The 27,692-nt window shown below is 45.9% G+C and overlaps 1 protein-coding gene across 2 annotated transcripts in view; it reads right to left on the bottom strand.

Annotated features, from left to right (window-relative positions):
* The window catches only part of LOC144767993 (guanylate-binding protein 1-like), a 185,075-nt gene that overhangs the window by 80,496 nt on the left and 76,887 nt on the right, over positions 1 to 27,692 (bottom strand). For both annotated transcript variants that reach the window (XM_078651384.1, XM_078651383.1), the window contains exon 8: positions 16,696 to 16,908. In XM_078651384.1, coding sequence (XP_078507510.1) covers positions 16,696 to 16,908 — 213 coding nt within the window. The remainder of the gene's footprint in view (positions 1 to 16,695; positions 16,909 to 27,692) is intronic.

Below are 27,692 nucleotides of genomic sequence, written 5' to 3'. Positions count from 1 at the left end.
CTCTACCCTACAATATTGCACACATCTACCCTGAGGGACGGGCATGGCACAATGGTATAAATTAAGGCTTTGTATTCGCTCATAGTCACTCGGCAGTACCCAGTGCTTGGTGTCTGTGTCCAGTTATTTGATATACTGCTCGCCATACCTCAAGCGCCTGCACCTTCTGCCACAAGACTTCACACTGGCAACGAGGTCTGTCACTTCCACGTGTGCAGAGGACACTTGCATCCTCTGACGGTTCAACTGAGCACCGCATGTTGCCCAGAGAATAGTGTTACAGCTCGGCGAGGAACACTCTGCCATACAAACCGCCCGCCAATGAGAGGCTACGGCAACCGCCCACAGCTGTGAGAAGCTCGACCTCGGCCCAAGTGCACGCCTGCACTGTGTGCCACCCGCTGTCCTTGACTCTACAGAGCCCGTGTGGGTGGCACAGCCCATGACCTCAAGGAGGCTACCATGGCATCGCTGGAGTGTGCAGCAGTACCGACTAGTGGGTAAATCTAGTACTGCACCCGGAGTGTGGAATTTAATCTAATATCTACTTGTCCATGGGGCAGGTGGCTTCATAAATCTACTTGTACTGTAACAAAATCCACCTGCCTCTTTGGTGCCATGTAGTGCAGTGACACATTATGGTAGCAATCTCATTATATAAGAGCTCTGATATAGCCTCTCTTTGAAAACTTTCAACCCTCTTATGTTGCCACATTTCCGCAGATCTACATACTGGGGCTGAATGTAGGGGTAAGCAATAGTTCCAGGTTTAGAATGACCTTTTGAGTCAGTGGAAACCTACTAAATTTCATGTTTTAAGGGTTTTCAAAAGTTTTTCTCTAATCATTTCCCATACTGAGAAATGTTAGAAACTTTCCTCCTGACAATGGCAGACATAAACCTTCTTTCCAGAGATGGGGAAAAAAGTGATTGTAGGGAAAGTGAACGTGCAAACAATCAGATTTTTGCATGAGCGAATCTACACATGCAGATTTCCTCATGCTAAAATGCAGTTCGCAAATATTTTCTAGCAGTACTATTTCTTGTCCTACTTCTGTAAATTGTTGGGAATTCACAAAATCTATATAGATGCACTTAATGCAAGTACATATACCATGGGTGCACTTTTGAGACTTTCTTTAATAATTGGGCCCCTAATTTGGTCGGGCGTTGACCGTGACCTTTTGTGTTTATTAAAACTCTGGCTCTCTCTCTGTATCGGCTGGCTTCACTGTGAGTGACCGCCTTCTGCTCTTTAACAATGAGCATATCAGCACACAAAGTTGTTTTGTTCAGTGGCAGTAACTACTGTGGCAGTGTGTGCTTTTTGAGACCAAAATACAATTTTTTCTTTTGGAAATGTTTGTTAAAATGGTGAGGGCCTTGCAGCTTCCACACCAATAAGGTTTTACAAAAACCATGCAAAAACAAGTCGCATATCGACAAAACTAAAAAGCTGGCCACCAATTTCAGATCTACTGGCTTAGCCAATGCTTCCCATTATCTTATTGAAACTGGTTACACTGATTTTCCACTATGACTACTTTGGGCAATATTAGCATGCATCAACACGTTACTAAATAATGTTGCAAATAAATGGTACCCATCAAAGACAGTGAAAGATGAGGCCAGAATACAATTGCTGAGAGAGAGTGGGGCTGATTTTTCACTATAATCAACACATTTTCCAGCCCCTGTCACAGGATATTACTGTTTTCATGGGAATTGAGTCATCGTGTAATTTTCCAGAGCTGCTCCAGACACTTGACACATTATGAACAATACTTTGAATGGAGGCGCTTTGTGAAGCGGGGTATTCGCAATATCCCCAGGAGTGGCACAGAGGCTTCTGGGGCATGGAAAGGTGCTTTGATACTGAATTGGAACTTCATGCGCTCAGCTCCAGTTTACATTACTCAAACAACCAAAGGTGAAACAACGCTCATGCATGTTTAATCGAGTGATGTGCATTAACCCCTTCACTGCGGTGGCTATTCCGCCGCAGTGCTAAGGGGGCGGGGCGGCCGCACGGCGGCCACATGCTGGTGACGGAGCCGCTCCGTCACCAGCCGCGGTTGAGCTGTGCTGATGACGGAGCGGTTCCGTCATGGCCCCGCCCGCTCAATAGAACGCCCAGCGCAAGCGCGGAATCCGCGCCACGCAGGCGCGGCCGCAGGGCCATGACAGAACCGCTCTGTCATCAGCACAGCGCCACCGCAGCTGATGATGGAGCAGTTCCGTCCTCAGCATGCAACGGGTTAAATGAGATCCTATTAATATAGCTGCGTGCTTGGCGTACAGGTGAGATCCCGTTACTTGTCTCACGTTACAGAGTCTCCCTGCGATCGCGCGCGCACACCGGAACTTGGAGGCAAGACAATTAGCAAATGAAGCGCGCGCGCGCGCATCTGCCTGTGAAGATCTAGAAGATGCAACAGAAGTTTAAGGAGCTTTGTCCACCTGAAGCCAAGCCCCGAGCCTTAACTTCACCTTCCTCTCATGTAACCACCAACTCGCTGCTCAGCTCTTTAATAGAAGTCTTGGTGCTTCCAGGTCTAGCAGTCCTCATCAATGGGTTTAGTCATTACAGCTTAAGAAGACTACAGGAGACTTTACTGGGGACTCTCCAGAGGTACAGTAAACCGCAATTTGCGCAAAAAGCACATTGTGACATGTATTAAGGTGAAAAATGTCAGTAACATTAAATGTATAAAGTATAAGATTTTCAGGGATTAAAGCTGAATTTATGCTGATTTTGTTTAAATATTTGCTGTGTTCTCACCACTTTCCTTTAATTTGGTTTAAATGTTATCCTGTTAGTGGTTCTGCTAATTTATGTTCCATGTGGCACAATTATGCAGGTTCGAAGTAATCTTCTTCCAAGACAAAACAAAGTGCAAACATCCGAGCCAACACCAGATGGCTATCTATGCACAAGTATATGATCTACAGCTCATATGCCTCGAACAAGTATATTTCACCTTGCAGCGGTCCCCTTCCCAACCAGCTTTCAGCCACAGGTCCCTGGTGGCACAATTTAATTAATATGCCTGGGTCCTGCGCTGCTCCCAGGACTGGTGATCAGCCCTTGTTGTGCGGGTGCTCACAGGACTGGAGGATGGCCTCAGTTGTGCTCTCCATGGCGCCACCCGGTCCCGAAAACCTGCGCTACTCTATTTATCTAAGCCCCACCTCTGAACTTCAAAAACAAGAAGGCGTCAGGCTATGAGCTGTGCATACTTTGAAATAGGAATAATTGCAGGGACAGAAGGCTGCCTGATCCTAAAATGGTGACCCCCGGTAAACTTCGGGGACATTGCTCCCTCTTGTTGGGTCAAAGGAACATCACATAAGCTATGAAGGCAGTGCTTCGTAATCAGACTGCTCATAAACCTTCTGAGCTGCGAGTTTCTGTAATTACCTACACAGTAACCATTTCACCAGCAGACCGCATTTTGCCTGACCCTAAAATGACGATGATATGAAGACACTCCACTCATCCTACATTGCCTGCCCATGAAATGATTGAGCTCCTAATACAAAGTGATTATCCTCACCCTCCCCAACCGGTCCTGGGAAGCTTGATTCCGGTCCAGGCAAGACATGGCTTGGCAGTTCGGGCTGGACTGTTCCCATGAGGCACATGGTCAGACTGATTTGCATATAGGTGTGTCTGAACTGGGGTGGCGGAGTGAGCTAAAGAACGGTGATGGATTAAACCCAGATCAGTTGACTGAGGGTGAGTGTTTGTATTGTCAACGCTCCGTCCATCACCACCTTTGGTTTTTCTTTGTTCGGCTGAGTTGGCAGGGTATGCTTAGACGTGAGTCCCTTGCTCACTTTGCCACAGGAGTCAAGCAAGTTCGGCTGAAGACGGCTGTAATGCCAGTAACCGGTCCTGGGAAGCTTGATTCCGGTCCAGGGAAGACATGGCTTGGCAGTTCGGGCTGGACTGTTCCCGTGAGGCACTGGGTCAGACTGATTTGCATATGGCCATTACTGAACTGGGGTGGAGGAGTGAGCTAAAGAACGGTGATGGATTAAACCCAGATCAGTTGACTGGGGGTGAGTGTTTGTATTGTCAACGCTCCGTCCATCACCACCTTTGGTTTTTCTTTATCCTCACCCTCACCAGCTATCTCTCAAGAGCTGCCAACCACCTATCCGCACCCTCGCCAGCTATTCTCTCTAGAGCTGCCAACCAGACTCCTATACTAATAGTGCGCTCCCCTGTGGCACTATCACAGTATAACTCTGGCTCCCACACAGTGGGCAACCACCCTTGCTGCATACCTACCCCTATTGGTGCTCGAGCAGTCCATCGGAGCCAACATGGCAAGGCCTGGCCTGTCCGCTATGGGGGAAAATTCATACACTCTAGTCTACCCCCCAAACCTTTCCAAAACCGCCACAAAATCCTTCAAGCACTCCACCCTGAAAAGATACCCTGAGACACTGATCTCTGACCTACATTACATCACTGACAATGTCACAGTCATGAGTGACCTCATCTTCTATTCTAAAAGAACATCTGCCTGGCGCAAAACCTTTGCTCACCACTGCAATGTACATGCTACTAAGAACATTCCGTACGGCACTAAACTAACTATAGCACCCTCCCCAATGCTGCGAGCTGACCTCACCATCACTCTCTATAAAAACGGCATCGTTTTTAACCAAGCCTCGCCCAAAAACCTGAATAAATTTGCATACCTTTTTACCCTCCTCAGAAAGCACGTGCTCAATACTAGCAGGGTAATTAACCCCGTCCTGATGAGCCCTCATCCAGCCCACCCATCGAGGCTAACTACCCATAAACCTCTCTAAGATCTTGCAACACTGGTCACTCTAACCTCTCTAGCAAGTCTCCCGGTCCTGTCAACAGAATCACTTTTAGACCCTTGGCCCCCTCCCTACTAGCTTCCCAAGTAGTGAATATGCTACTTACCAGTATGCATCTGTTCTTGGCATGTAGGGCTGCTAACATTCATATCTTTTGCATAGATCGCCGCCTAGTGTTGGGTCCGGATGATCGCACATTGTTGTCCTGGAAGAGTCTTCGAAGTATCCTGAGATAGGTGGCTCCTCCCCTGGACTACAGTGCGCATGGGCATCGGCTCCATCCCCAGATTGTTTTTAGCCATTGTGGCAGAGATGGAGTGAAAAGTGTAAAGGATGTCCATGCTAATGATTGAATGCAAGAGTATATCTGCAGCTGCGACAGGCACCGGGGAGGAGGGTGGGCGATATGAATGTTAGCAGCCCTACATGCCAAGAACAGATGCATACTGGTAAGTAGCATATTCAGTTCGAGGCATGTGGGCTGCTAAATTCATATCTTTTGCATAGAATACATAGCAGTCCCTCCATTAGCGGCGGTTGCCCGTGCCAGCTGCAGAAACCTGAAAGAGTGTCTTGAGAACAGCCTGTCCTACAGCAGCTTGCTGCTTGGAATGCACATCAACACAGTAGTGTTTTGTAAAGGTATGTGGTGTAACCCATGTGGCTGCTCTGCAAATGTCTTCCAAAGGAATGTTCCCCAGGAAAGCCATGGATGCCCCCAATTTGCGTGTGGAGTGCGCTCTTGGGGGTATTGTTAAAGTACGCTTTGCTTTTTGATAACAGATTTGAATGCACTTAACAATCCACCTGGCTATTCCTGCTTTGGAAATAGGGTTGCCTTTGTGCTGTGGTGAGAAGGCAACAAAAAGTTGTTTTGTTTTCCTAAAGTGTTGTGTTCTGTCAATATAGTACATCAATGCCCTCCTAACGTCTAATGTATGGAGCATTCTTTCCGCTACAGTTTGTGGGTTTTGAAAGAATGCGGGCAGGTCAATAGTTTGGTTTAGATGAAACTGTGACACCACCTTCGGAAGGAATTTGGGGTTAGTGCGTAGCACCACCCTATTTGGATGAATTTGTATGAATGGCTCTTGGATCGTGAGCGCTTGCAGCTCACTGACGCGTCTCAGTGACGTGATAGCAATAAGAAAAGCCACTTTCCATGTTAGGAACTGGAGTTCACATGAGTGCAGTGGCTCAAAAGGTGGGCCCATCAGTCTGGTGAGGACCACATTGAGGTTCCAGACCGGAGCTGGCGGTGTTCTTGGGGGAATGACTCGTTTCAGACCCTATAGGAAGGCTTTAATGGCAGGCACCCTGAAGACAGAGAGATGCTGCCTGTTTTGAAGATAAGCTGCAATGGCGGATAGATGGATCCGAATGGAAGTGTACGCTAGATTGCATTTGTAAAGATGCAATAGATAGCAAATGATGTTAGGAATAGATGCATCCAGCGGGTTTATGTTATTGGCTGTACAGTGAATGACGAAACGCTTCCATTTTGCAGCATAGCATGCTCTAGTAGTGGGTTTCCTTGCCTCTTTGATGATGTCCATGCATTCTGGAGGTAAGTGAAGGTAGCCAAACTCTAGGACTTCAGGAGCCAGATCGCCAGGTTGAGCTGTTGCGGATCTGGGTGCTGAATGTCGCCATGGTTCTGCGTCAAGAGCCTGGGTGTTAGGCGCAGCCTTTGATGCGGTACCACTGAGAGTTCCAGAAACGTGGTGTACCATGGTTGGCGTGCCCACGTTGGAGCAACTAGGATGAGTGTCAATGAGTGCTGCCTTAGCTTTCTTGCCACCAGCGGTATGAGAGGTGCTGGGGGAAAAGCGTACGCAAATCTGCCTGACCAGTTCATCCATATCGCATTCCCCTGCGACTGTGGGTGAGGGAACCTGGCGGCAAAGTGTTGGCATTTTGCGTTTTCCCTTGTGGCAAACAGGTCTATCTCTGGATGACCCCACTGCTGGAAGTACGGGTGGAGTACTGATGGATGTAACTCCCACTCGTGCATCTGATGGCTGTATCTGCTGAGCAGATCCGCCATCTGATTGTCCTTTCCCGGGAGGTGCTCTGCCATGAGGAAAATGTTCCTCTGAATGGCCCACTTCCACATGCTCTGAGCCAGATGAGACAGCTGTGGGGAGTGGGTGCCTCCCTGTTTTTGAATGTAGTACATCGCTGTCATGTTGTCCGTCCGGACTAACACTACCTTGTTGCACAGATGTACATTGAAGGACTTGAGCGCCATGAAGATTGCCATCAGTTCTAGATAGTTGATGTGCATCTTCTGTTGCTGCATCGTCCATAGTCCCTGCACCGTGTAATTGAGCACATGAGCTCCCCACCCCTGGAGAGATGCGTCCGTTGTCAGGATAATCTGTGGCACAGGCTCCTGGAACGGTCGGCCCTTGCAAAGGTTGTGTGGATTCCACCAATGCAGAGAGTTGTATGCCCGACCGGTTACCAACACTAGGTCCGTCATTTGTCCCCGAGCCTGTGTCCACTGATTTGCTAAACATTCTTGGAGCGGACGCATATGCAATCGTGCGTGCGGGACTATGAAGATGCAGGAGGCCATCATGCCTATCAACTGCATGAACACTCTCGCTGGAAGCGAGTGTTGCGGTCTGAACTTTTGGATCAGAGACTGGATGCTGTCTATCCTGACTTTGTTTGGTTGAGCCATGGCAGTCAGGGTATTTATTGTCGCACCCAGAAACTGCCGCACATGCGCTGGCTGAAGGTGCGACTTCGGGTAGTTCAAGGAGAAGCCCAGACTGTGAAGGAGGTGGATGGTGGTTGACATGTCCGCGGCGCACTGTTGTGCCGACTTTGCTTGAACGAGCCAGTCGTCTAGGTAGGGGTAGACATGTATGTTCTGCCTCCTGAGGTGCGCCGCTACCGTCGCCAGACACTTGGTAAACACTCTGGGGGCGGTGGTAACTCCGAAGGGTAGGACTTTGAACTGATAATGCCTGCCTTGGATGGTGAACCTGAGATACTTTCTGTGGGACGGGTGTAGTGGAATGTGGAAATAAGCATCCTTGAGGTCTAAGGTTGCTAGGAAGTCCCCTTGATTGAGCAAGGGAAGACTCTGTTGCAGGGTAAGCATATGGAAATGTTCTGACAGTATATACAGGTTGAGGGGGCGTAGATCCAGAATGGGTCTGAGGGATCCGTCCTTCTTTGGAATAAGGAAGTACAGGGAATAGACTCCTGTGCCTTCCTCCTCCACAGGCACGAGCTCGATTGCGCCTTTTTGCAGCATCACCACTACTTCTTGCTGCAATAAGTGCAAGTGCTCTGCGGACATAGGACGTTGCCTTGGTGGAATGTTGGGTGGAGTGGACGTTAACTCTAGACAATAACCGTACTGGATAAGTTGTCTTACCCACCTGTCTGTGGTGATGTTTGTCCAGACTGGCAGGAACTGCTGGAGTCTCCCCCCGACAGGTGTTACATGGTCGGGGGGCAGTGACAGAGAGTCACTGTTTGTTTGGGGCAGAGGAACGGGAGTTGTTGTTTCCTCTGCCACGTCCCCTGGTGCTGTTTCCTCGATAACCCCCTTTATTCTGCTTGGGGTACGAGGACTGTGCTCCACCTTTAGTGAATTGTGATTGTTGACCCATCTGTCCTCGGGTAACACCACGTGCACCTGAGCGACGAAAAGTGTTCCCCCGAAATTGTTGTGACTGAAGGGCCCCCATAGACTTTGCTGTTTCATTGTCTTTCTTAATCTTTGAGGGTGGTGTCAACATCAGGACCAAACAATCTATCAGGATTGACGGGCTGGTTAAGTATGGTGGTTTGAATGTCTGGTTTAAACCCTGATATGCGTAGCCACGCTTGTCGCCTCAGCATAACGCTAGTGTTAATAGCCCTAGCTGCTGTGTCTGCTGCATCAAGTGCACACTTTATAGCAGCGTTGGAGATGAGTTTTCCCTCTTCTATGAGCAGTTTGGTACCCTCCTGAAACTGCGCAGGCATGTGTTGAACAAGTTGCTCTAGGGTGTCGTAATGCGCCCTGTCATAACGTGCCAATAGCGCCTGTGTGTTCGCTATACGCCAGAAATTGGCAGCTTGCGCAGCTACTCTCTTGCCCCCTGCCTCAAGCACTTTCGACTCCTTGTCTGGGGGAGGAGCTTCACCCGTCGTCTGTGAGTTCGCTCGTTTGCGGGCATTTGCGACAACAAGAGAGTCAAGAGGCAACTGTCCCCGAATATATGCTGGGTCCGCAGGTGCTGGCCTGTATTTCTTCTCGATGTGTGGGTTGACCACTCTCGCTCTGGTAGGCTCCTTAAAGATCTCCGCAGCATGTTTAAGGACACCCTTGAGCATAGGAAGTGTTTTGACTGTTCTTTCAGAGAGAGAAAAAGTGTCAAATAGAAAATCTTCCTCCACTGGGTCTGCATGCATGTCCACGTCATGATTAGCAGCTGCCCGTTCAATCAGTGCATGAAATCCCGCAGCATCCTCTGTTGGGGAAGCACGTGCACTGAAAAGCTGTGGGTCTTGCCCCACTTGCTGGTGTCCCTGGTCACTTGTGTCATCATACGCATCCTGTTGTGCATGAGGGTCATTGATGGGGAAATTGTACTGGTCATCTTGTTCCCCCTCCTCTCCCCCAGAGTGGTCGGGGGAAGGTGTAGGGCTCCTCCTAGGTGGAGGCAGGAGAGGTTCAACTAGGGCAGGACTGTCCAGTGCAAGCCTCTTCTTCTTTAGTGGAATTGCATAGGAATCCACCGGTTGGGAAGTGATTTTCCTCTTATGAAGGGTCAACTTGCCCGTGTCCGCGTCGATATAGCGCTCAGATTCGTCTCCTGAGTCATGATGTCGACTTAATATTACACCCGACGTTGAAGATCCCGATGTCTTTGGCGCCGTTCTTGGTGCAAAGGCTTTGGGTGCCTCCTTCGGTGGCAGAATGTAGAGAAGCTTGGCAGCAGGCTTCGCAGGTACGTCTATCGTCTTCTGCGGCGCCGGCGCGGGAGTCGACGGTGCCATGGCCTTCTCACGAATTCTTTGTAGCGAAGATACGATGTGAGATGCGCCACTCAGTAAGGCACCCGGCGCCGATGAGGAGGCCGCCAATGGTCCTTGGCCACCGACGTTCTGTGGTTCCTTAGGAGGCTTAGACGCCGATGCCGCTTTAGACACTGAGTCTTTGGACTTATGAGTAGAGCTTCCGCTCTTGGATGCGAGGGACTTTGTAGACTCCGCGTCGACCATGCGTCCCTCCAACGGTGCCCCTGTCGGCGCCGGATGTTTGTCGACGACCTTAGTGGACTTTGCTGCCTTCTTGGAGGACGCATCCCCCGCCGATGACTTCGGCACTGTCGAGTCGACAGTCTTCTTCGACTTCTGTGGCCCGGAGGTCAACGGAGCCGATGATGTAGCAGGCTTCTGTGTCTTGGATGGCACGTCCGCCATCTTAGGTGCACTCGAATCCGGTAGTTTCGGTTTCGATTTGGCGTCGGCCATTTTAGGTGCCGTGGATACCGAATGTTTCAGTTTCGGTTTCGATACGGGCTTCGTAGCCGCCGCAGGTATGTCCGTGGCCGGGCCATAAGGCGGGGCCGTGGCTTGCGGTGCCGGGTCTTGGGTAAGGCCGAGTGGCGATCCCGTGACCTGAGCCTCATCCACGTAACTGTCGGGGCATAGCTCATCCCCTGAGCTATCTTCCGCGGCCCCATAAACTTCTTCGTCGTCCCCTACCTCCTCGACGTATTCAAGGTCTTGGTCCAAGACTCCGTCACCCTCTTCGGGATCGGCTCCGACCTCCGACGCGGGTGGTGAGATTTGAAGATGATGGCGTAGGCTCTCATCCTCCTGGTCGTCGAAGATGTTGTCGGGGGCTGGGGCCGCTCGCTGGGCCTCAAGGCGCACCGCGCGCCGAAGCTTGAGCGTCTTCTTTGACCTGAACTTGGAGCAGGCCATGCAGTTCTCCTCGTTATGGTCGGGCGAGAGGCATTTATTACAGACTGGGTGCACGTCGATATGTGGGTATTTGGACCCACAGACGGGACAGCATTTAAACAGGCTCCGCTCCATGTTGAAAAGTCGTAGTCTTGCTGCGATGAGAAGGCCTCGATGTCCGAAGAGTAAATACGACTCCGCAGAGTCCGACTCAAAGAGACGGAAGAAACTCGAGACCCTGCGCAAACAATACCGACGTAACGAAGGCCTTTTGGCCTTAAATTAGTAAGTTTTTTCTCGGTTCCGACAGAGAGACGTCGAGACCGCATCCGAACCCAATGGCGGAAAAAAACAATCTGGGGATGGAGCCGATGCCCATGCGCACTGTAGTCCAGGGGAGGAGCCACCTATCTCAGGATACTTCGAAGACTCTTCCAGGACAACAATGTGCGATCATCCGGACACAACACTAGGCGGCGATCTATGCAAAAGATATGAATTTAGCAGCCCACATGCCTCGAACACCATGTCACCGGTGCGCCCTCTTTGAACTACGATACAGGTCGCGCTTACCTTTCCCACACTGTTGAGTCCTCACTCGGCACATCCAGCATGGCCAGCCACCCTCTAACCCCCCTGGGTCTCCCATAATTGATCACCCGAAACATTCCAGCACATCTCCCGGCCTCGCCAACAGAATCACCCCTAAACTTTTGGCCCCCTCTCTACTAGCTCCCCAAGTAGACTATGTCACCGTTACGCCCACTAAGACTTACAATACAAGTGCTGCTTGCCCTTCCTGCCCTCAATCTAACCCGCAAAGGGGCTCCAACATAGATCCTATGGCTTACAATATAGGCCATACTAGTCCTTCCCCCCTTTCACCTATTCACAATGTCAGAACTGCCCCTGAACCATTGCCCCCCTGCCCTCCAGCACCTCCTTCTTATAGGGACATCGATTCTCTGCACACCAGAGCTACCAAACTTACCCAGAGCATTCATATTTCCATACTGGAGCTAATGAACCTCATCCACCTCGCTGAACTCTCCCTTACCAACCTCATGACCCTGCCAAACGCCACCTACCCACACTTGACAGAGATCACTAAACAACCTCTTCCGCTATCCTTGAGACATCTTCGCCCCCACAAGCACCCACACCACCTATCAGAGGAAGAAATCCGTACTCTTGTCCTATCCTACAACTCCACCCTTGTCACTCCAAGTCAACTAAATCTCACTGAAATGGAAATCCTTGCCAGCCTCCGAGACTACAACTCTACCCCAGCTATCCCTCATCCTTTAGACGCAAGTGCCGAACACGCCATCTGCATGGTCAACCCCAACAGACCAGCTACCCTCCGTAACAGAATGGTGGTCAAGAGTAATCTAGCGCCTGTTCACCTGTCTGCCCAGATTCCGGATCCTCCTTCCAATTCCACTCTATCTGGTCTTTTAATTAATTGCCAGTCAGCAGCTAAGCATGCCGCTTATATTGCTGATCTCATCCTCTTCAAAAATCTCGACTTAGCGATCCTTACCGAATCATGGCTCAATGAATTCCTCACCTCCATACCTGGTCCTCCTAGTCCCTCCTAACTACAACATCGCTAGGCTAGACAGACAATCTGACAAGAAAGAAGGAGGCATTGCCTGCATCTACCGCTCTAACCTTCTGGTCACGGAACTTCTGGCGGACACCACTTAATCTTGTGAATACCTCACCCTCGCTATTCATAGCGACTCTACCCTACTGTGCAACCTGCACATCTTTTGCCACCCCCCAGGCATGAATGACTCCTTCACCGACCACCTCATGGAAATCATCACAGCTAAGAGTCCCAATATTGCCAATGATATTTTCCTTGGTGACTTTAACTTGCACTGGAACGATCCAAAGGATTCACATGTCATCACCATCAAGGACCTCCTGGCCGATCAAGCCCTGACCCAAGCCTGCTCACTACCAACTCATTCAAAAGGGGCCACCCTTGACTGGATTATCTCCAAAGAATCAACAGTCAAGCTCATCTCTAGAGACCCATGCGACTGGTCTGACCACCATACCATCACCTTTCTCCTACCTGCCACCCACAAGACTAGGGCATCGCAACCGGTGATTCCTAAACGCTGGATTAGAGACACTAGGAACCTGGACCACAGAGAACTCGAGGCTCCCTGCAAATCCGACCTCCCCGCATAGCACAACAGTCAGTGGCCTCAATGATCACTATTCTGCGTCTATCTCAAACATCTTGGATGATCTAGCCCCACTAAAGTTGAAAAGAACCCAAATCAAAGACAGAAACCCCTGGTTCACGGGCTCCCTTAACAAAGAGAGGAGAGTCCTCCGAAAAGCTGAAGGATCCTGGAGGCAGCACCCCTCTGCCGCCCATCTAAAACTCCTCCGCCAGGCCAGAAATGCCTACAACAGGAACATACTCAAGTCCAAAAAAGACTTCTTCAGAACTGCACTAGAGAAGGCCAAGAACAGACCCCAAAAGCTCTTTGAACTGGTCAAACACCAATCTAACAAATTGTCCAAAACTTCAAAAGAAGCTCCCAAGTCTCTTATATCCTCAGAGGAATTCTCCTCCATCCTCGCTGCCAAAATCTCAGCCCTCGAAAATGAGCTCAACTCCATCACATACCCCCAAACACCTCTCGACCCACATCCTCCAGACACGTCGCCCCACAGGCTTCACCCAAAAACCATGCTCACTGGACTGACTTCAAACTCGGCGACGACTCAGTGTCCAAAATCATATCTTCCCTAAACCCTAATAACCATTTTAATGACCCGCTTCCTTCCAACTGCCTAGCTGCCGTCGCCCAATCCATTATTCCTAGCTGGACTACAATAATGAATGCCTCTCTCACGCAAGGAACGATGCCCGACTCTCTAAAAGCCGGCCAAGTCCTCCCAATTCTGAAAAAGCCGTCACCGGATTCAGGATCCCCTGACAACCTCAGACCCATCTCCAATATCCCCCCTTACCCAAAGTGATGGAGAAATGTGTACAGCAGCAGCTAAGTCAACACATCAACAACTTCCACCTGCTTGATGACTTCCAATCTGGATTTAGACCAGGGCACAGCACCAAAACCACTATGCTCCACATCATTAATGATGCTCTCCAAGCCCTTGACCAAGGCAAAACCTGTCTCCTGAACCTATCCTCGGCCTTCGACATGGTCAAACATGAAAAACTACTCGAGCGCTTCAAATTCAGGATGGGTTTGGATGGCACTGTTCTAGAGTGGTTCAAATCCTTCCTCCATAACCGGTCCCAGAGATTCCTTGTCAACAGCAACCTATCGGCACCATCCCCTGTCACGAATGGAGTACCTCAAGGATCAACACTTTCCCCCACCCTCCTCAATCTTTACCTGGAACCGCTTACCGAAGTACTACACACTGCTAACATCTCCTATCATATGTACGCTGATGACACTCAGATCTACATCAAAACCTCATCTATCGAAGAGATCCTCTCCCTGAACGAAGCCTTGAAACTCACTGTCCAATGGCTCGCATCCAATCAACTCAAACTCAACGCAAAGAAAACTGAATTTCTCCTGATCGCCCCGACTAACACCAACCCTGAGATTCAATCATGGATTAAGGCTATCACAGCCTTGAATTGCCCACCAACCATCGTGGACTCGGCCAAATCCCTGGGAATCACCATCGACAGCAATCTGAACATGCGGGAGCACATCAATTCAATGGCCAAATCTGACCGATTCCACCTGAGCTATCTTAGGAAACTGAAACCCTTCCTCGATACTCTCGACCTAAAAATGGAAGTCCAAGCACTTGTGATCTCTAGACTGGAATATGGCTGTTCTACCCTCTCGGGTCTAACCAAGATCTCCCTTGCACCTCTAAAAGCCTCCCTAAATGCGGCCGCCAGACTACTCACCTGCACAATTAAATACGACCATATTTCCCCGCACTTGAAAGCTCTCGACTGGCTTCCCCTGGAGCCAAGAATACAGCTCAAAGTAGCATGCATCACGCACAAGGCCTTATATTCTAACTCCCCTGCATAATTGAGGCAGAAACTTGTGATTTCCTGAGGAATCAGAAACTCCCAATCTGCCAGAGACCTCCTGCTCCAACCTACACGCTTTCGGAAAAAAAAAACTACAACCGGGCTTTCTCCAAGGGCTGCTCCAAGAATATGGAACTCTCTCCCACCGGAGATCAGAAGAATACCCTCTCTGACTCGCTCCAAAAAGGATGCCAAAACATTCCTCATGAGCAAATATCTCGTTTAAACTTTATCTCTACCACCACCGCGGCATTAATCTATAGCCATCTATTGCCTCCCTTCAGATTAGCTAGCTCACCCCATCAGAAACCTGGGGCCTTGTCGCGAACGTTGGTTAACGTAATCTGTAAATATGTTATCTCATCTTGAGTATTTGGATATTTATTCTGTAAATACATGCCCTTTCTCCCTCATGTACCCTGCACTCTGCCTGCCCTCCTTCATTTGATCCGTAACTGGATGATGCTATGCCTACTCTGTACATGACTGTTTTCCTGTAAAGCGCTCTGATACCCTAACGGGTCAAGTTTGCGCTCCATAAACCACATAAATAAATAAATAAATGGGGAGACAGGTGCACAGCCCACCTCCCATGGCCATATTAGGCCCTGGGGACCCCATCCTCCGATACCCACAGTCTATTTTAAGGGGGGGGGGGGCTCCTCGAGCCTTTAAAATGCAGTGACACAGATAGGAAAGTAGAGCAAGATATTGCTCCCATGGAGGGAGCAGCATAAATAGCTGCTTTCTGCGGCCGGGAGCAATGCTGGCTCCTGCAACATGCGAGGAGCCGCGGGGACCCTAGGTTCCCCCGGCAACTCCCAATAAATGAATGTACCTTTAATTATTGTGGTCCCCCATCAAGGTGATGGGGGTCACAAGGCCGCCCTCCCCTGAAAAAAGAAAAGCAGCCCTGGGGGCCAGGGCCTAATAAGACTAAAAGAGGAGTCCACATGGCCCTCCTACACTTTAAAATAAATAGGTTCCCTGTGATGGGGTCCCCAGGACTCAATGAGGCTTGAGGAGGGGGGCTGCGAGACTCCACTCTCCTTTAAAATATATATGGCTATGAGGGACGGGGTTCCCAAAACAATAATACACCTGGAAAGGGGGGGGGGGGGGTTGTACATCTTCACTCCCCTTTAAAATAAAAAATAAACAGCCGAGGGGGATGGGTTTCCTAGGGCCATAATACGCTCATAGAGTAGGGAAGTGTGACCCCATCCCCTTTACATGAGATTCGGCCCGGGGAGATGTGGTCCCCAGGGCCTGATAACTCGGGAAGGGGGGACCGCACAGCCCCCACTCCGTTTTTATAAAAAGAACAGTCCTGGGGGGATAGGGTCCCCAGGGCTTTAAAATGCTTGAAATGGGGAAAATCGGCCCCTCTCCACTTAACAAATTGGCCCATGTATCCAGGGATAGAGCCTGTGGCCAACTCCCTGCCACACACAACTGTGTGCAGCATGGGGTCTACTGCATGCTATGCACAGCTTTGGGTTGGATTTACGAATTGTTATTAAATATTAAATTAAGTTAAAAAAAACTGGAAATTCACTGAAAAAAACAAAGGTTAAGGTAACATTAGAGTTAAGTGAAATGTTCAGTAACAACATAGGGGCTCATTATGATATCGGGCAGACACAAAGGTTGGTTGTTCCGACCACAGAATTTGAATGTGACCGCCCTAGGGGCGGTCAGAAACATCAACTTTTCAATGGCAGCTTGTGCGGCGGGAAGAAAAGGCCCACAGCACAAGCTCTCCCATGGCTGTAGAATATAATATTCAGCTCTGAGGTCAGTACTTGCTACTACGGTAAACTGATTCTTATACAAGAACAATGATATCAACATTCATTGAGGACGCATCTCACCTTTACACCTTTGTTCGGAATTTCCTGGAACTGTTTCACAACTTTGTCTCTGTCACAAATGTATGTCTTGTACCCATCAGGTCTGAAATAAACACCACTGGTCACATTCTTCTCAAGGGTGGTGAAGAGGTCCTTAATCAGAGACCGGCATCTTTCCAAAGAGGTGTTTTCATTCTTCACAACCATTGCCGCATAAAAGCCTTCCAGTCGATTCTGGGGGACAGAGATGAATACAGGTGAGGCAATCAATATTAATTCTGGTATTGACGTTATAAAGAAGAGGGAAGCATAGAATAGCTGAATATGTTAATTCTAGTTATATTAGGTTTTGTATTGCATAATTTGCTTAACAATATAACAGCCCCAAATAGTGAAAGACACAGCATCATTAGCTTATGCTCCCTTTGGCAGAGTACAAAGAAGTCACTAGAGACAATGGAAGTAATAAGAAGGTGATGGTTCACACTCCACAGGAAGATAACACTAATGCACTTCTAGTTATACAATTAATAGTTCACCTCATCAGTTATTATGATTGAAGGGACAGTTTGTCTAGAAAGGTGTTGAATGGACGGCAGGTCTGGGACATGCCCCCGGAAAGGGAATGGTGTTATTGATAAAAGATGCCACTGCATCAAATATTGCGACTGCCTGGGTTTGTGGATGTGCACTCACTAGAGACCGCAGCAACAACAGTCGGGTTAGGTTAGAGATGATCCCTAACAGGTGGAGGGTGCCCAGTAGCACATCACCTCAGGCGGCTTTGCCCCAGCTGAATGACCCAAGCAGGCCACAAAGGATAGCCCTGATTGTCTGGCACTTACAAGGATTGGGGCGTCTTGCCTGCTGAGTTTTCATCATCCTGCCTGTAGCCATCAACTATATGACCTCTGGGCACATGTGTACAATGAGTTCTACCCTCTTCTTCATGGCTATTTCTTGTGACCCTGCTGCACACTGGCGCCGCTAGATAGATGTTGTCACTCACCCTCAGTTCTGCCTGATTCAGCGCATTCTCTTACGAACATCGAGTGAGTGACGCGTGTCCTCTGCTGGTCCTCGTGTCAGTGTTTTGGGCATCAGCAATAGTGATTCCTTAACTTTCACTGGCCCTTTTGTAGCCACTATCTCATGTTCAAGCCTGCTCACTCATGGAGATCTACCTTAGTTTGTTTGGGCTCTCCTTCAGACTGCACCTTCAATATTGTACAGAGTAGTAATTAACTTTGATAGAAATCCACCCTTCTGGAACACAATCCAAAACATACTATTTTCGTCCTTTCCTCTGGCTTTTCTGTATCTAGGATTCCCATGATGCCTTAATGTTGAGAATGTTCCTTGCATGGTGTAACGTCAAGTCCCCTGATGGCTGTGTCCAGGTGCAAGCATTTCTTATCCCAGTTTCTAGATGCTTTGACCCCAGCCTCAAGGTAATCTAGTGTCGGGACACAAATATTACCATAAGGGGGCGTGGCTTGAGCTGCCCCAAGGCGCTTCAAGCGGGATCTTCTCTATTACCGAAGATGTTTTTGCCGACGTCTGGAGCAATGGACTGACTCTGCCTGTGGAGCGGGCGCGGGCCCAGGTAGCTGTCCTTTTTTGTCATTTTGACCTGCTTTTCACCCGGTTTCCTCTGCGCCACGGTCCCTTCAGGATTTTCGGCTGCACCCGCCATTTTGTTCGCTGCGGGACGCTGCTCTTTATTATGACTTTACCTGTGTTGCCTGAAATGCTCTTTTGGAGCTACACTGCAGTTTTACATTATGAGCTCCATGAATTTGGTAGTTATGCTCTTTAAGTAATACTTCCCACTTGCTACTATCAGAGGCGTAACTTACTATGAGCATTAAATAGACCTGGAAATTGCTTGATGTGACTAAAGCACACGCATGTTGGGAACAGCTTGAAACTTCATAAAGTGAATTGATTTACTTAAGGCACCGTTCTCTGAACTGGTTTTGCTTCTCCAGTGAGACGGTTGTGACTGAGTCTGGTTGTCACGCTTTCAGTGCGCTCTTCATTTTTGTGCTGGTAACGTGATACACTCTGCTCCCAGCAGGTTGTGGCGATGATCAGAGGAGCTTTTTCACTACCTGTTTTTTTTTCTTGGCACGTTTCAAGCATCAGTAGTAGCTAGCCATTACTAAAATGTTTCTTAAATTTCTTTAATTAATTTGATCTTTGGAGACACTTCTGACTGTTATGCACGTTGTTGTAGCGAGATTGAAAGATAAGGATTTGTCTTGTTTTTCCTTTTAGCAGTTTTCATAGGTTTTCCTATACACTGCCTGTCTCTGGAGACCTCAGTACACCAACATTAATCTATATGGAGCACTCTCCCTCCCACAGCCCGAAAAATACCGATGCAAATATGTCTTCCATCCACATGGACTCCAATACCGCTGCTTCTTCCAAACGTCAAAAGAAGGAACCAAACTCTCCTACTAAATCTCACCTCCATTTAACATGGGACGATCTCATGAAAAAAATATAGCTCTTTAAACCCTTTGTTATTTACACTAACGCTACCCTTCAGAGGTTAGAGGAGAAGTGGTCTAACTTAGACTCAAAAGTGTCAGTAGTTGAACAGAGAATCAGCAATACTCAGGACGTGATTCTTCAAGTTGCAGCTATGTCTAAAGAGATTGCTCTCCTCAAAATGCAAACAGAGCCCTTAGAAAATCGCAATAGGAGCAAAAACCTTCAAATGTATGGTATTCCTGAGGGAGATGAGGGGTCTTACATGCTTGCCTTTTTAAAAACGCACATTCCTAAAATTGTTGGTCTCAAGGACGGCACTACTCTCAACTTGCAACGTGCCCATCGAATTGGTTCTAAACCTGGAGACTCATCTTCTACCTTGTCAGTCGACCGCCCTAGAGGAATAATTGTTCTATTTTTGGAGTACACTGAGCTGTTCATGGTTTCTCAGCGGCGAAGCTCAGAAAGCAGATGTTATTGCCTGGTCAAAGAGTTTCCTTCTCTCAGGATGTGGCCCGTGGCACTGCTGCTTGTCGCAAGGAATTCCTTTCTCTTCGCCTAGCTCTGCGTTCTATGAATGCCAGATACGGCTTGGTGCATCCTTGCTTCTTTACCCATAAAGAAAGGACCAAGGCCCACATACATCAACAATGCTATGTGCGATTCCTTATTAGCGAAAAATAAGGATTCGCTAATAAGGAATAGCAAAAGGCTATGCATGTAGAAATCGCTAAAAAAATTGCGATTTCTAAATATTCCTTAATTGCGAGTCACAAATTGCGAGTCGCAATTAAGGAATACCTCCCCATTCATTCCTATGGGCCTAGAGGCCCATAGGAATGAATGGGAAGACATTCTCAATTTGCGATTCGCAATTAGAGAATCGCAAATTGAGAATGCAATTTCAAGGGTGCAGGGGTGTCCAAAGGACACCCTGTTGCACCCCTGAAATTGATCTGTGCACATATGTTGCGCACACACAAGCCCTTAGGGCATGTGTGTGCGCAACATGAAACTTTGAAAAATGCAGAAAGGTGCATTTTTCAAAGTTTTTGCAAACTACCATGAAGTTCAACTTCATGGTAATTGGCTCCCCCTATTTGCGAAATCGCAGATTTTTTAACTTTCATGCATTGCATTTAAGGAATCGCAAAATGCAATTCCTTAAATGCAATCGCACTTTGAGAACTCGCTATTAATTACGAATTCTCAAATTGCGAGGGCCTTGACCCTAATGCATCGCAAAAGCAAATTTTGCAATCATAAACGGCCGATTTTTGCGAATCGCACCGTTTGCGATTGCAAAAGGCTTTGATGCATGTGCCTGCAACTCTTTTGATCGCCTAGAAAATCTAAGACAATTTATTTCTCATCATAAAGGAGGTGCCTGAGCACTGTCTCCTCTTCCTCTGTTTGACTTTTTCTGAGTTAACTTGTCCCCTTCTAATGTTCTGAAGAAATTTGTTTTCTTCTGCTGTTCTCAGTTGTGGCTAGTTGTTAATGCTGACTGCCGTTGTTTGTCCACCCTCACTAGAAGCCACTTCTTATTACTTCGTTGTTTTTTTCTCCACAGATGTCTCCCTTCCGATACAGACCCATTTCCCTGATGTTTACTTCCTTCCTGCCATCCCATCCCACTCCTAATGTTCACAGTTACCCCTCATGTTTGGTAAGTATTAATTCTTCCAGCAGATATTCCTGTTGCAGCGGTTTGCCTGTTTTACATTTTTACGTTATTTATGTTGTCGGTCTTTCCCTTTGTTTTATCTCTCAGTAGGCTCCCCATTTTCCATATTTTTTTTCTGTTGGTTCCTGTCGTTTCCCCGTCTCCTCACTAACTTTGCCATCTGTCTTCCTTCCGCCTCCTCATGATACTTTCTTAAGTTTGGATAAGTATTGCCTCATTCTTGACTGAAGCCCCTCGGCTTCCTGTCAACCTCTCATTTTCTATCACTTACTCTCTTCTCCTTTTCTTTTTTTCTTCTCTTACTCTTGTATTTTCCTTTTTCTTTCTTTTCTTCTTCCACTTTTGAACCCTTTTCTCCCTGTTTTACTATTTCTTATTCCTCTTTTATCTTTTTCTAATGTCTACTTTTCATCTCTATCACATCCTTTCGTCATATCTATTTTTACCTCAATGTTATAACCTTGTTGACTTTAAATTTTCGCATACAGAGTTTTCTATTTTTTCCAATTTTATAATACTCATGGTATTGTCTAATGCCTTTCCCCCTTGCGATTACTGATAATGTTCGAATTATTTCTTGGAAGGGTTTACGTAATCCTGTCAAGAAGCAAAGGGTACTTACGCAACTACACAAACACAACAACACTACCCTAAACCCTATAACACTTCCCCCAGCACGACCCTAAACTACACAACCACCACAACCACTATTCACAAGTCCCTTTCCCTTACTATAGACAGTAAATAAAAAGATGCAGATGGACGATGGCTTCTTCTCCACATCTCTTAAATGGATCCCATATTTTTCTCCTTAACATTTATCGTCCCACAGGTGTTGATTCCCAGTTTTGGCAATCCATGTCACACACCCTTCACTCATGCTCTGACTCTAATCTCATAGTGGGGGGACAGCAATCAGGTCATGGACCCCTTTACAGATAGGAAATCCTCTGCTAGATATATTCCTAATGAAAATGCAAAATACCGTTGCCAGCACAATACTTTCGAGATGCTTGGTTGATGCCTGGGGGATACATAACCTCGTTTGTTTGAAATTCTCTTTTTACCCTTCCACTCATAACTACATATAGAATTGACTAAGGGGCATATTACCAAGCCCCTATCGCCACCACAATGTCACTTTTTGTGACGTTGTGGTGGCGATAGGGTCAGCGCCCTATTACCAAGGCAGCATTTAACCACATTACGTGGTTAAAGGCCACGTTAAGTGGCTTAACACTGCCTTGGTAATAGGGCTCCTTTCACGCTAAAATTAGCGTGAAAAGGGAGTGCTGTGGGTTTTGTAGTGGGCGTTCCACCGCAACACCCATTCACTTTGAAGCTAGCACCTATTATCAAGAGAGGTGATAATAGGTGGGAGCGCCGAACCTAAGACCAGAAAAATCCTGGCCTTAAGGTGGCGAAACGAGGAGAAATGTTTCATTTCTCCTCGTTTTTGCTTTTTCAACGTAATTCGTTGGAATGTATGACATAATATCGACCACAAAAATATCGCAATACAAAAATATCGCAACAAAAATATCGAGGACAATAATATCGGGATCCTATCTTCATAAAGGTAAGTACAAAAATATCGAAAAAATAATATCGTAGTACAAAAATATCGAAATTAAAAATATCGTTTTTTTAAATGTATTAATAATAATGTAAAAATAATGTTAAATACATATAATTTAACAAATATTAATAAAAACATTAAAACATAATTAAAAAATTAAAAGTAATACATATACATTTAAAATAAATTAAAAATTTAATAATTTAATGTAATTTTATTTTTTTTAATTTCATTTAATTGATTTAAATTAAATTTAAATTTATTTTATTTTTACCCTTTACGCCTGTACCCCAAAAACCCAAAACTGACCCTGAACCCTAAAAATACCCCTGTACCCCAAAAACCCAAAACTGACCCTGAACCCTAAAAATACCCCTTTACCCAAAAACTGAAAACTGACCCTGAACCCTAAAAATACCCCTTTACCCAAGAACTGAAAACTGACCCTGAACCCTAAAAATACCCCTTTACCCAAAAACTGAAAACTGACCCTGAACCCTAAAAATACCCCTTTACCCAAAAACTGAAAACTGACCCTGAACCCTAAAAATACCCCTTTACCCAAAAACTGAAAACTGACCCTGAACCCTAAAAATACCCCTTTACCCAAAAACTGAAAACTGACCCTGAACCCCAAAAATACCCCTTTACCCAAGAACTGAAAACTGACCCTGAACCCTAAAAATACCCCTTTACCCAAAAACTGAAAACTGACCCTGAACCCTAAAAATACCCCTTTACCCAAGAACTGAAAACTGACCCTGAACCCCCAAAATACCCCTTTACCCAAGAACTGAAAACTGACCCTTAACCCTAAAAATACTCCTTTACCCAAAATTAATTAACATTATTTAATTACCAATTAATTATTAATTAACAATAACAATAAAGTAAATATATTAGCACATTAGCTATAATTAATTTGATTTACTAATTAATATTAATTTTTCCCAAATAATTAATTAACAATAAAAAATTATATATATTAAAAAATTAATCTAATTAATGTAATTAACTAATTAATAATAATTAATTACCAATTAATTATTAATTAAAAATATGTACAAAATTATATTAATTAATTAACTAATTAATATTAATTAATTACCAATTAATTATTATTTAAAAATATTTACAAACATATATTAATTAATTAACTAATTAATATTAATTAACTACCAATTAATTATTAATTAAAAATATTTACAAACATATATTAATTAATTATTATTAAATTACTTCCCACCCTATTCCCCTATAAACCCACAACCCACTCTAATACTAAAACGCAAAATGTTAACAAAATTACTAATTTTCAAACATACATTTCTAAACATATTTAGCAAACATATAAACAACAAAATAAAATACATAACACTAAACAACAAAATTTCGATATTACTAACATACATACCTTAATCTCAATATTCTGTCTGTCGATATTATGGCACATCGATATTCTATACCATCGATATTAAAACATCGATATTATTGTATATCGATATTTTAATTTCGATATTTTGTCTGACTACCAATTCGTTGTAAAGGCATGCGTGGTAAATGCACATGCTTTGTGAAAAAATGCGGAGTGATGGTATGCGAGGTCAATGACCTTGCGGAGTAATGGTATGCGGACTGAAAGTCCGCGGAAAAAAAGATGCGGAGTAAAGGTTGAATACTGTGCTGGCTTTTGCAGCACACATGGAAAAAGCAAAATGCCAAGGTTTGTTTATGTACAGGAAGGTGTTAAGCCAAGGAGGATATCGCCTCTCACCGCCACTTCCTAGATAATATGCCCCTATATTTTTGATCCCACACCTTCTTCCCAATTACTGCATGCTAAGATTGGATCCATTCTTATTTACGATCACGTCCCCGTCGTAATCAATCTAGATCTCCCTTCCCTACCTTCCAAATCCCGTTGTTGGCGCTGCAATAACTATCTCCTCAAAGACCCTACTTTTATTGGGCGCTTTAAATAGTTTGTCAGAATTCTTCCTTTTAAATGATAGTCCAGATATGCCCTTTCATACTATCTGGGACTCTTTTAAAGCCGCAGCCAGAGACTTTATCACGGACTATGTATCTATCAAAAAGAAACAATATTGTAAGGACTCTGCCTCCATTCTGACTTCATTCAGAAATTAGAACACGCGTAATTAAGGCTGGGGTAAATGTGGCACTAACTCACCCCTGCCAGAGTGGTCTCTGCCAACCCAGAAGGAAAAGCGTGCAACCTGGGGTGTCCACCCCAGAGTACTGCAACAAGTCAGAATGGCTAGCCCAGCACTCAACATGTCCTGAGTATACTATACTGCTCTGAAAAATGAAACAGCTCACTCAAGTCACTCTGTGTCAAAGCACTGCTTGATTGCTGTGACTCTAGAGATCTATGCACCTTATTGGAATTGACTGTATTGCCTGAAAACTTCTCAAAGTCACTAAGCTGCCATTAGAGCCCTGCATCTGGAGAAGAGGACTGTGAGATCGCCTTCTCCTTAGGTGGCCCCATTGCCGCACACCTGAGTCAACTGAGACTGGGAGGCCTGCATGCTGTTGATATTTCTGTGGACCAGAAGAGGGCCTCCATCAGAAACCAGCCACTACTGTCTTCTGGATCTTGCTGATAGACCTGCACCTGCCTGACGTGAAAGTTGAGCTGCCTGACCTAACCCTGGCCCAGCATAACTCTGGTGAGCCAGACTGTGAGCTAGACTGTAAGTGGAAGGCCTATCATGGCCCACTGCCACACAGAGGAGCAGGTGAGAGATTACATTGCTGTCCCAAGCCAGAAAGAGACTACACACTAACAAAGGGGTAAGAGCTGTACTGACAGAGGTAACTATGCCATCAGTGATATCAACAATGATGAAATTGAACATGTCATGGCAATATAATTTGTGAGGTTATAAGCAGTTTAGGACAGGGGTGCAAGTTATTATAATCTCAGTAATTTGGGTGGAATTTTAACATAAAAGGAAACCCAAGCCCTGAGCCCAACATCCTGGTGGCAGCCAATCAGATACCCCTCAACCCCACCCCCCCACACCCATGTTGATTGAATTTTTTTCTGGTCTACAGTAATCCCGCGAGAACTCTTGGGTGCCGTGCAGAGTACCGCACAAGTACTGCAGGTTTGCACACAAGACATTTATTTTCCTTATTTTCACCCCACTAGGGCTCCATAAGGGCCAAGTGCTCAGTGTATCACTACCCTGCCTCCTTGTTCCTTATTTTGTTTTTCAAAACACAGGGCACGGTGTCTGAGTCCCAGTTTCCTGAAGTGACAACTGGAATATTTCTCTTCATGTTGTGGACAATCAAATGAAATGTTTGGTCCCACAGTTACAGTTCCTGCAGGACTGAGATGGTCAATAGGGAAATGAAGCCAAATGTGTGCTGTTTTTTTAATTCGCGCTACTCCCGTTAGATCAACATTCCGGCTATCACTATCTTCTGTAACTCAATTTCTCAAAAATGGCCAAAAAGTTTTGCACTAAATCACTTTCTGAATAAGGCAATAGCTTTCTGCTAAATTTGGTGTAATTCTGTTCATCTGTTTGTTCTGTATCGCTGTCTATAATTCCAATGGGAAACTGCATGAGGATGGGTGCCACCTCCGTTAATCACAGCCACTGATTGACGGATCACTTTACAGGCAGGAGCTGAGGAGGATGAACTTTATTATTGGAAAGTTTGATGAAGATTTCTCAAATCTAAGAATAGTGGACAGATTTCAACAATTAGCTTGTAAAACTCTGATGAAGGATGCAGAGGGATTTGAAATATGCTCTGTTGATTGAGCAGGTTGCTTCTGATTCGTGGTAGCTTGTTAAGAGTAGAAGCATTGCTTCTTGAATCACAGAAAATGAAGATGAATTTTGTAATAAATCAACTGAAAACAACTTTTGTTTACATTTGCTTGTTGTGCGAGTTACCTTTTAAAGTGAAAAGATGTATCAACTTTTCTCACGATACATGCCATGACATAGAATATATTGACACTTCACTAAACAGCCATTATTAGTAGTTTAAATCTGATAACTGGGTGGTATCACTATGATGCGGAGTGTCTTAAATAATCTGTGAAACTGCACTGTCTCTCTCATTTTTCAAAGTCCTGAGGTTCTTGTAAGGGAGTACACATGAGGCAGGGTGCTGTTGGAGATTATCCTATTTATTGGAGATCCTCATACAACAACGTCCTATCCACAGGGCAACCTAGAGATAACTGACTCTCAGGATCAAGGTTCAAAGACATTTTATTTGGATAATGTCGTATCCATAAAAGCACAGCAACACAGCAGGTTAAAAGTTTACAAATAAAAGAGTCACAGTAAAATCCATTAGCTTCATACAGTATACAATAATCTTTCGAATTCGTACAAAAATACATGAATAAATAATATAAAAACTCAGCAATTGCACATCATTTGACGTGCTCGAAACAGCAATTCTCAGAAAAGTGCCTGTGCGAAAAGCCAGTTCTTCTCCATACAGGGAAAGTAACCTCAGGTAAGCGTTTTCCAGACTAATGGGCGTAAACTTTTTAAAATACGGGGTTAAAAACCACTTAATATACTTTAAATAGTATTTACAGAAAAACAAAAAATGTAAGATAGATTGGCAACTCTGTCCATCACAAGGGCAAGATAGGTGGTCAAGGCCAGAGTGGTGACCAAGGGAAAAACCAAACAAATTTGATAGTGCCTGCCCTTAGGCGATATAAGAGGCTCCTCTCCCAATGGCTCATAGACCAGGTAAGCTAGTTAGCCAACGGATGCACAGGATGTTCAATGGGCAGGTAGCTATGGACAAGGGAATTTTTTAGATTCCATTTCAATCCTTTCCACTCTATATAACGAATTGAGGGCACTCCTGAGCTCATTTTTATTCATAATCACTGCTGATCTGGAATTTAGGAAGATACTTCCCTTGTTACCCCTACATAGGCTCTAATACACCCCTGCTAGCCAAGGGATGTCCTTCCCTTTCTCACATCCAATGCAATCACTAATGATCTCTCTCCTTAGGGATGCAGCCGGGTTTTTCCAAACTGATAACCAAAAGAGGGCAGGGCGGGCCTTAATGAAATCTTCTATAAAATTTAGGTTGAGTTCCCTATGGCAAACATATTGGGGTGTGGAGATTGGGACGCCTAGTGGCTTCCTGCAAAATCTGTTCTCTTCATGTTGGATACAGGGACTCTTGGCAATGCCCCAAACCTCATCGCCATACGAGGCTGTTGGC

Source organism: Lissotriton helveticus, chromosome 7 (assembly GCF_964261635.1).
Source record: "Lissotriton helveticus chromosome 7, aLisHel1.1, whole genome shotgun sequence".
NCBI lineage: Eukaryota > Metazoa > Chordata > Amphibia > Caudata > Salamandridae > Lissotriton > Lissotriton helveticus.
This window is presented reverse-complemented; position numbering and strand designations above follow the sequence as displayed.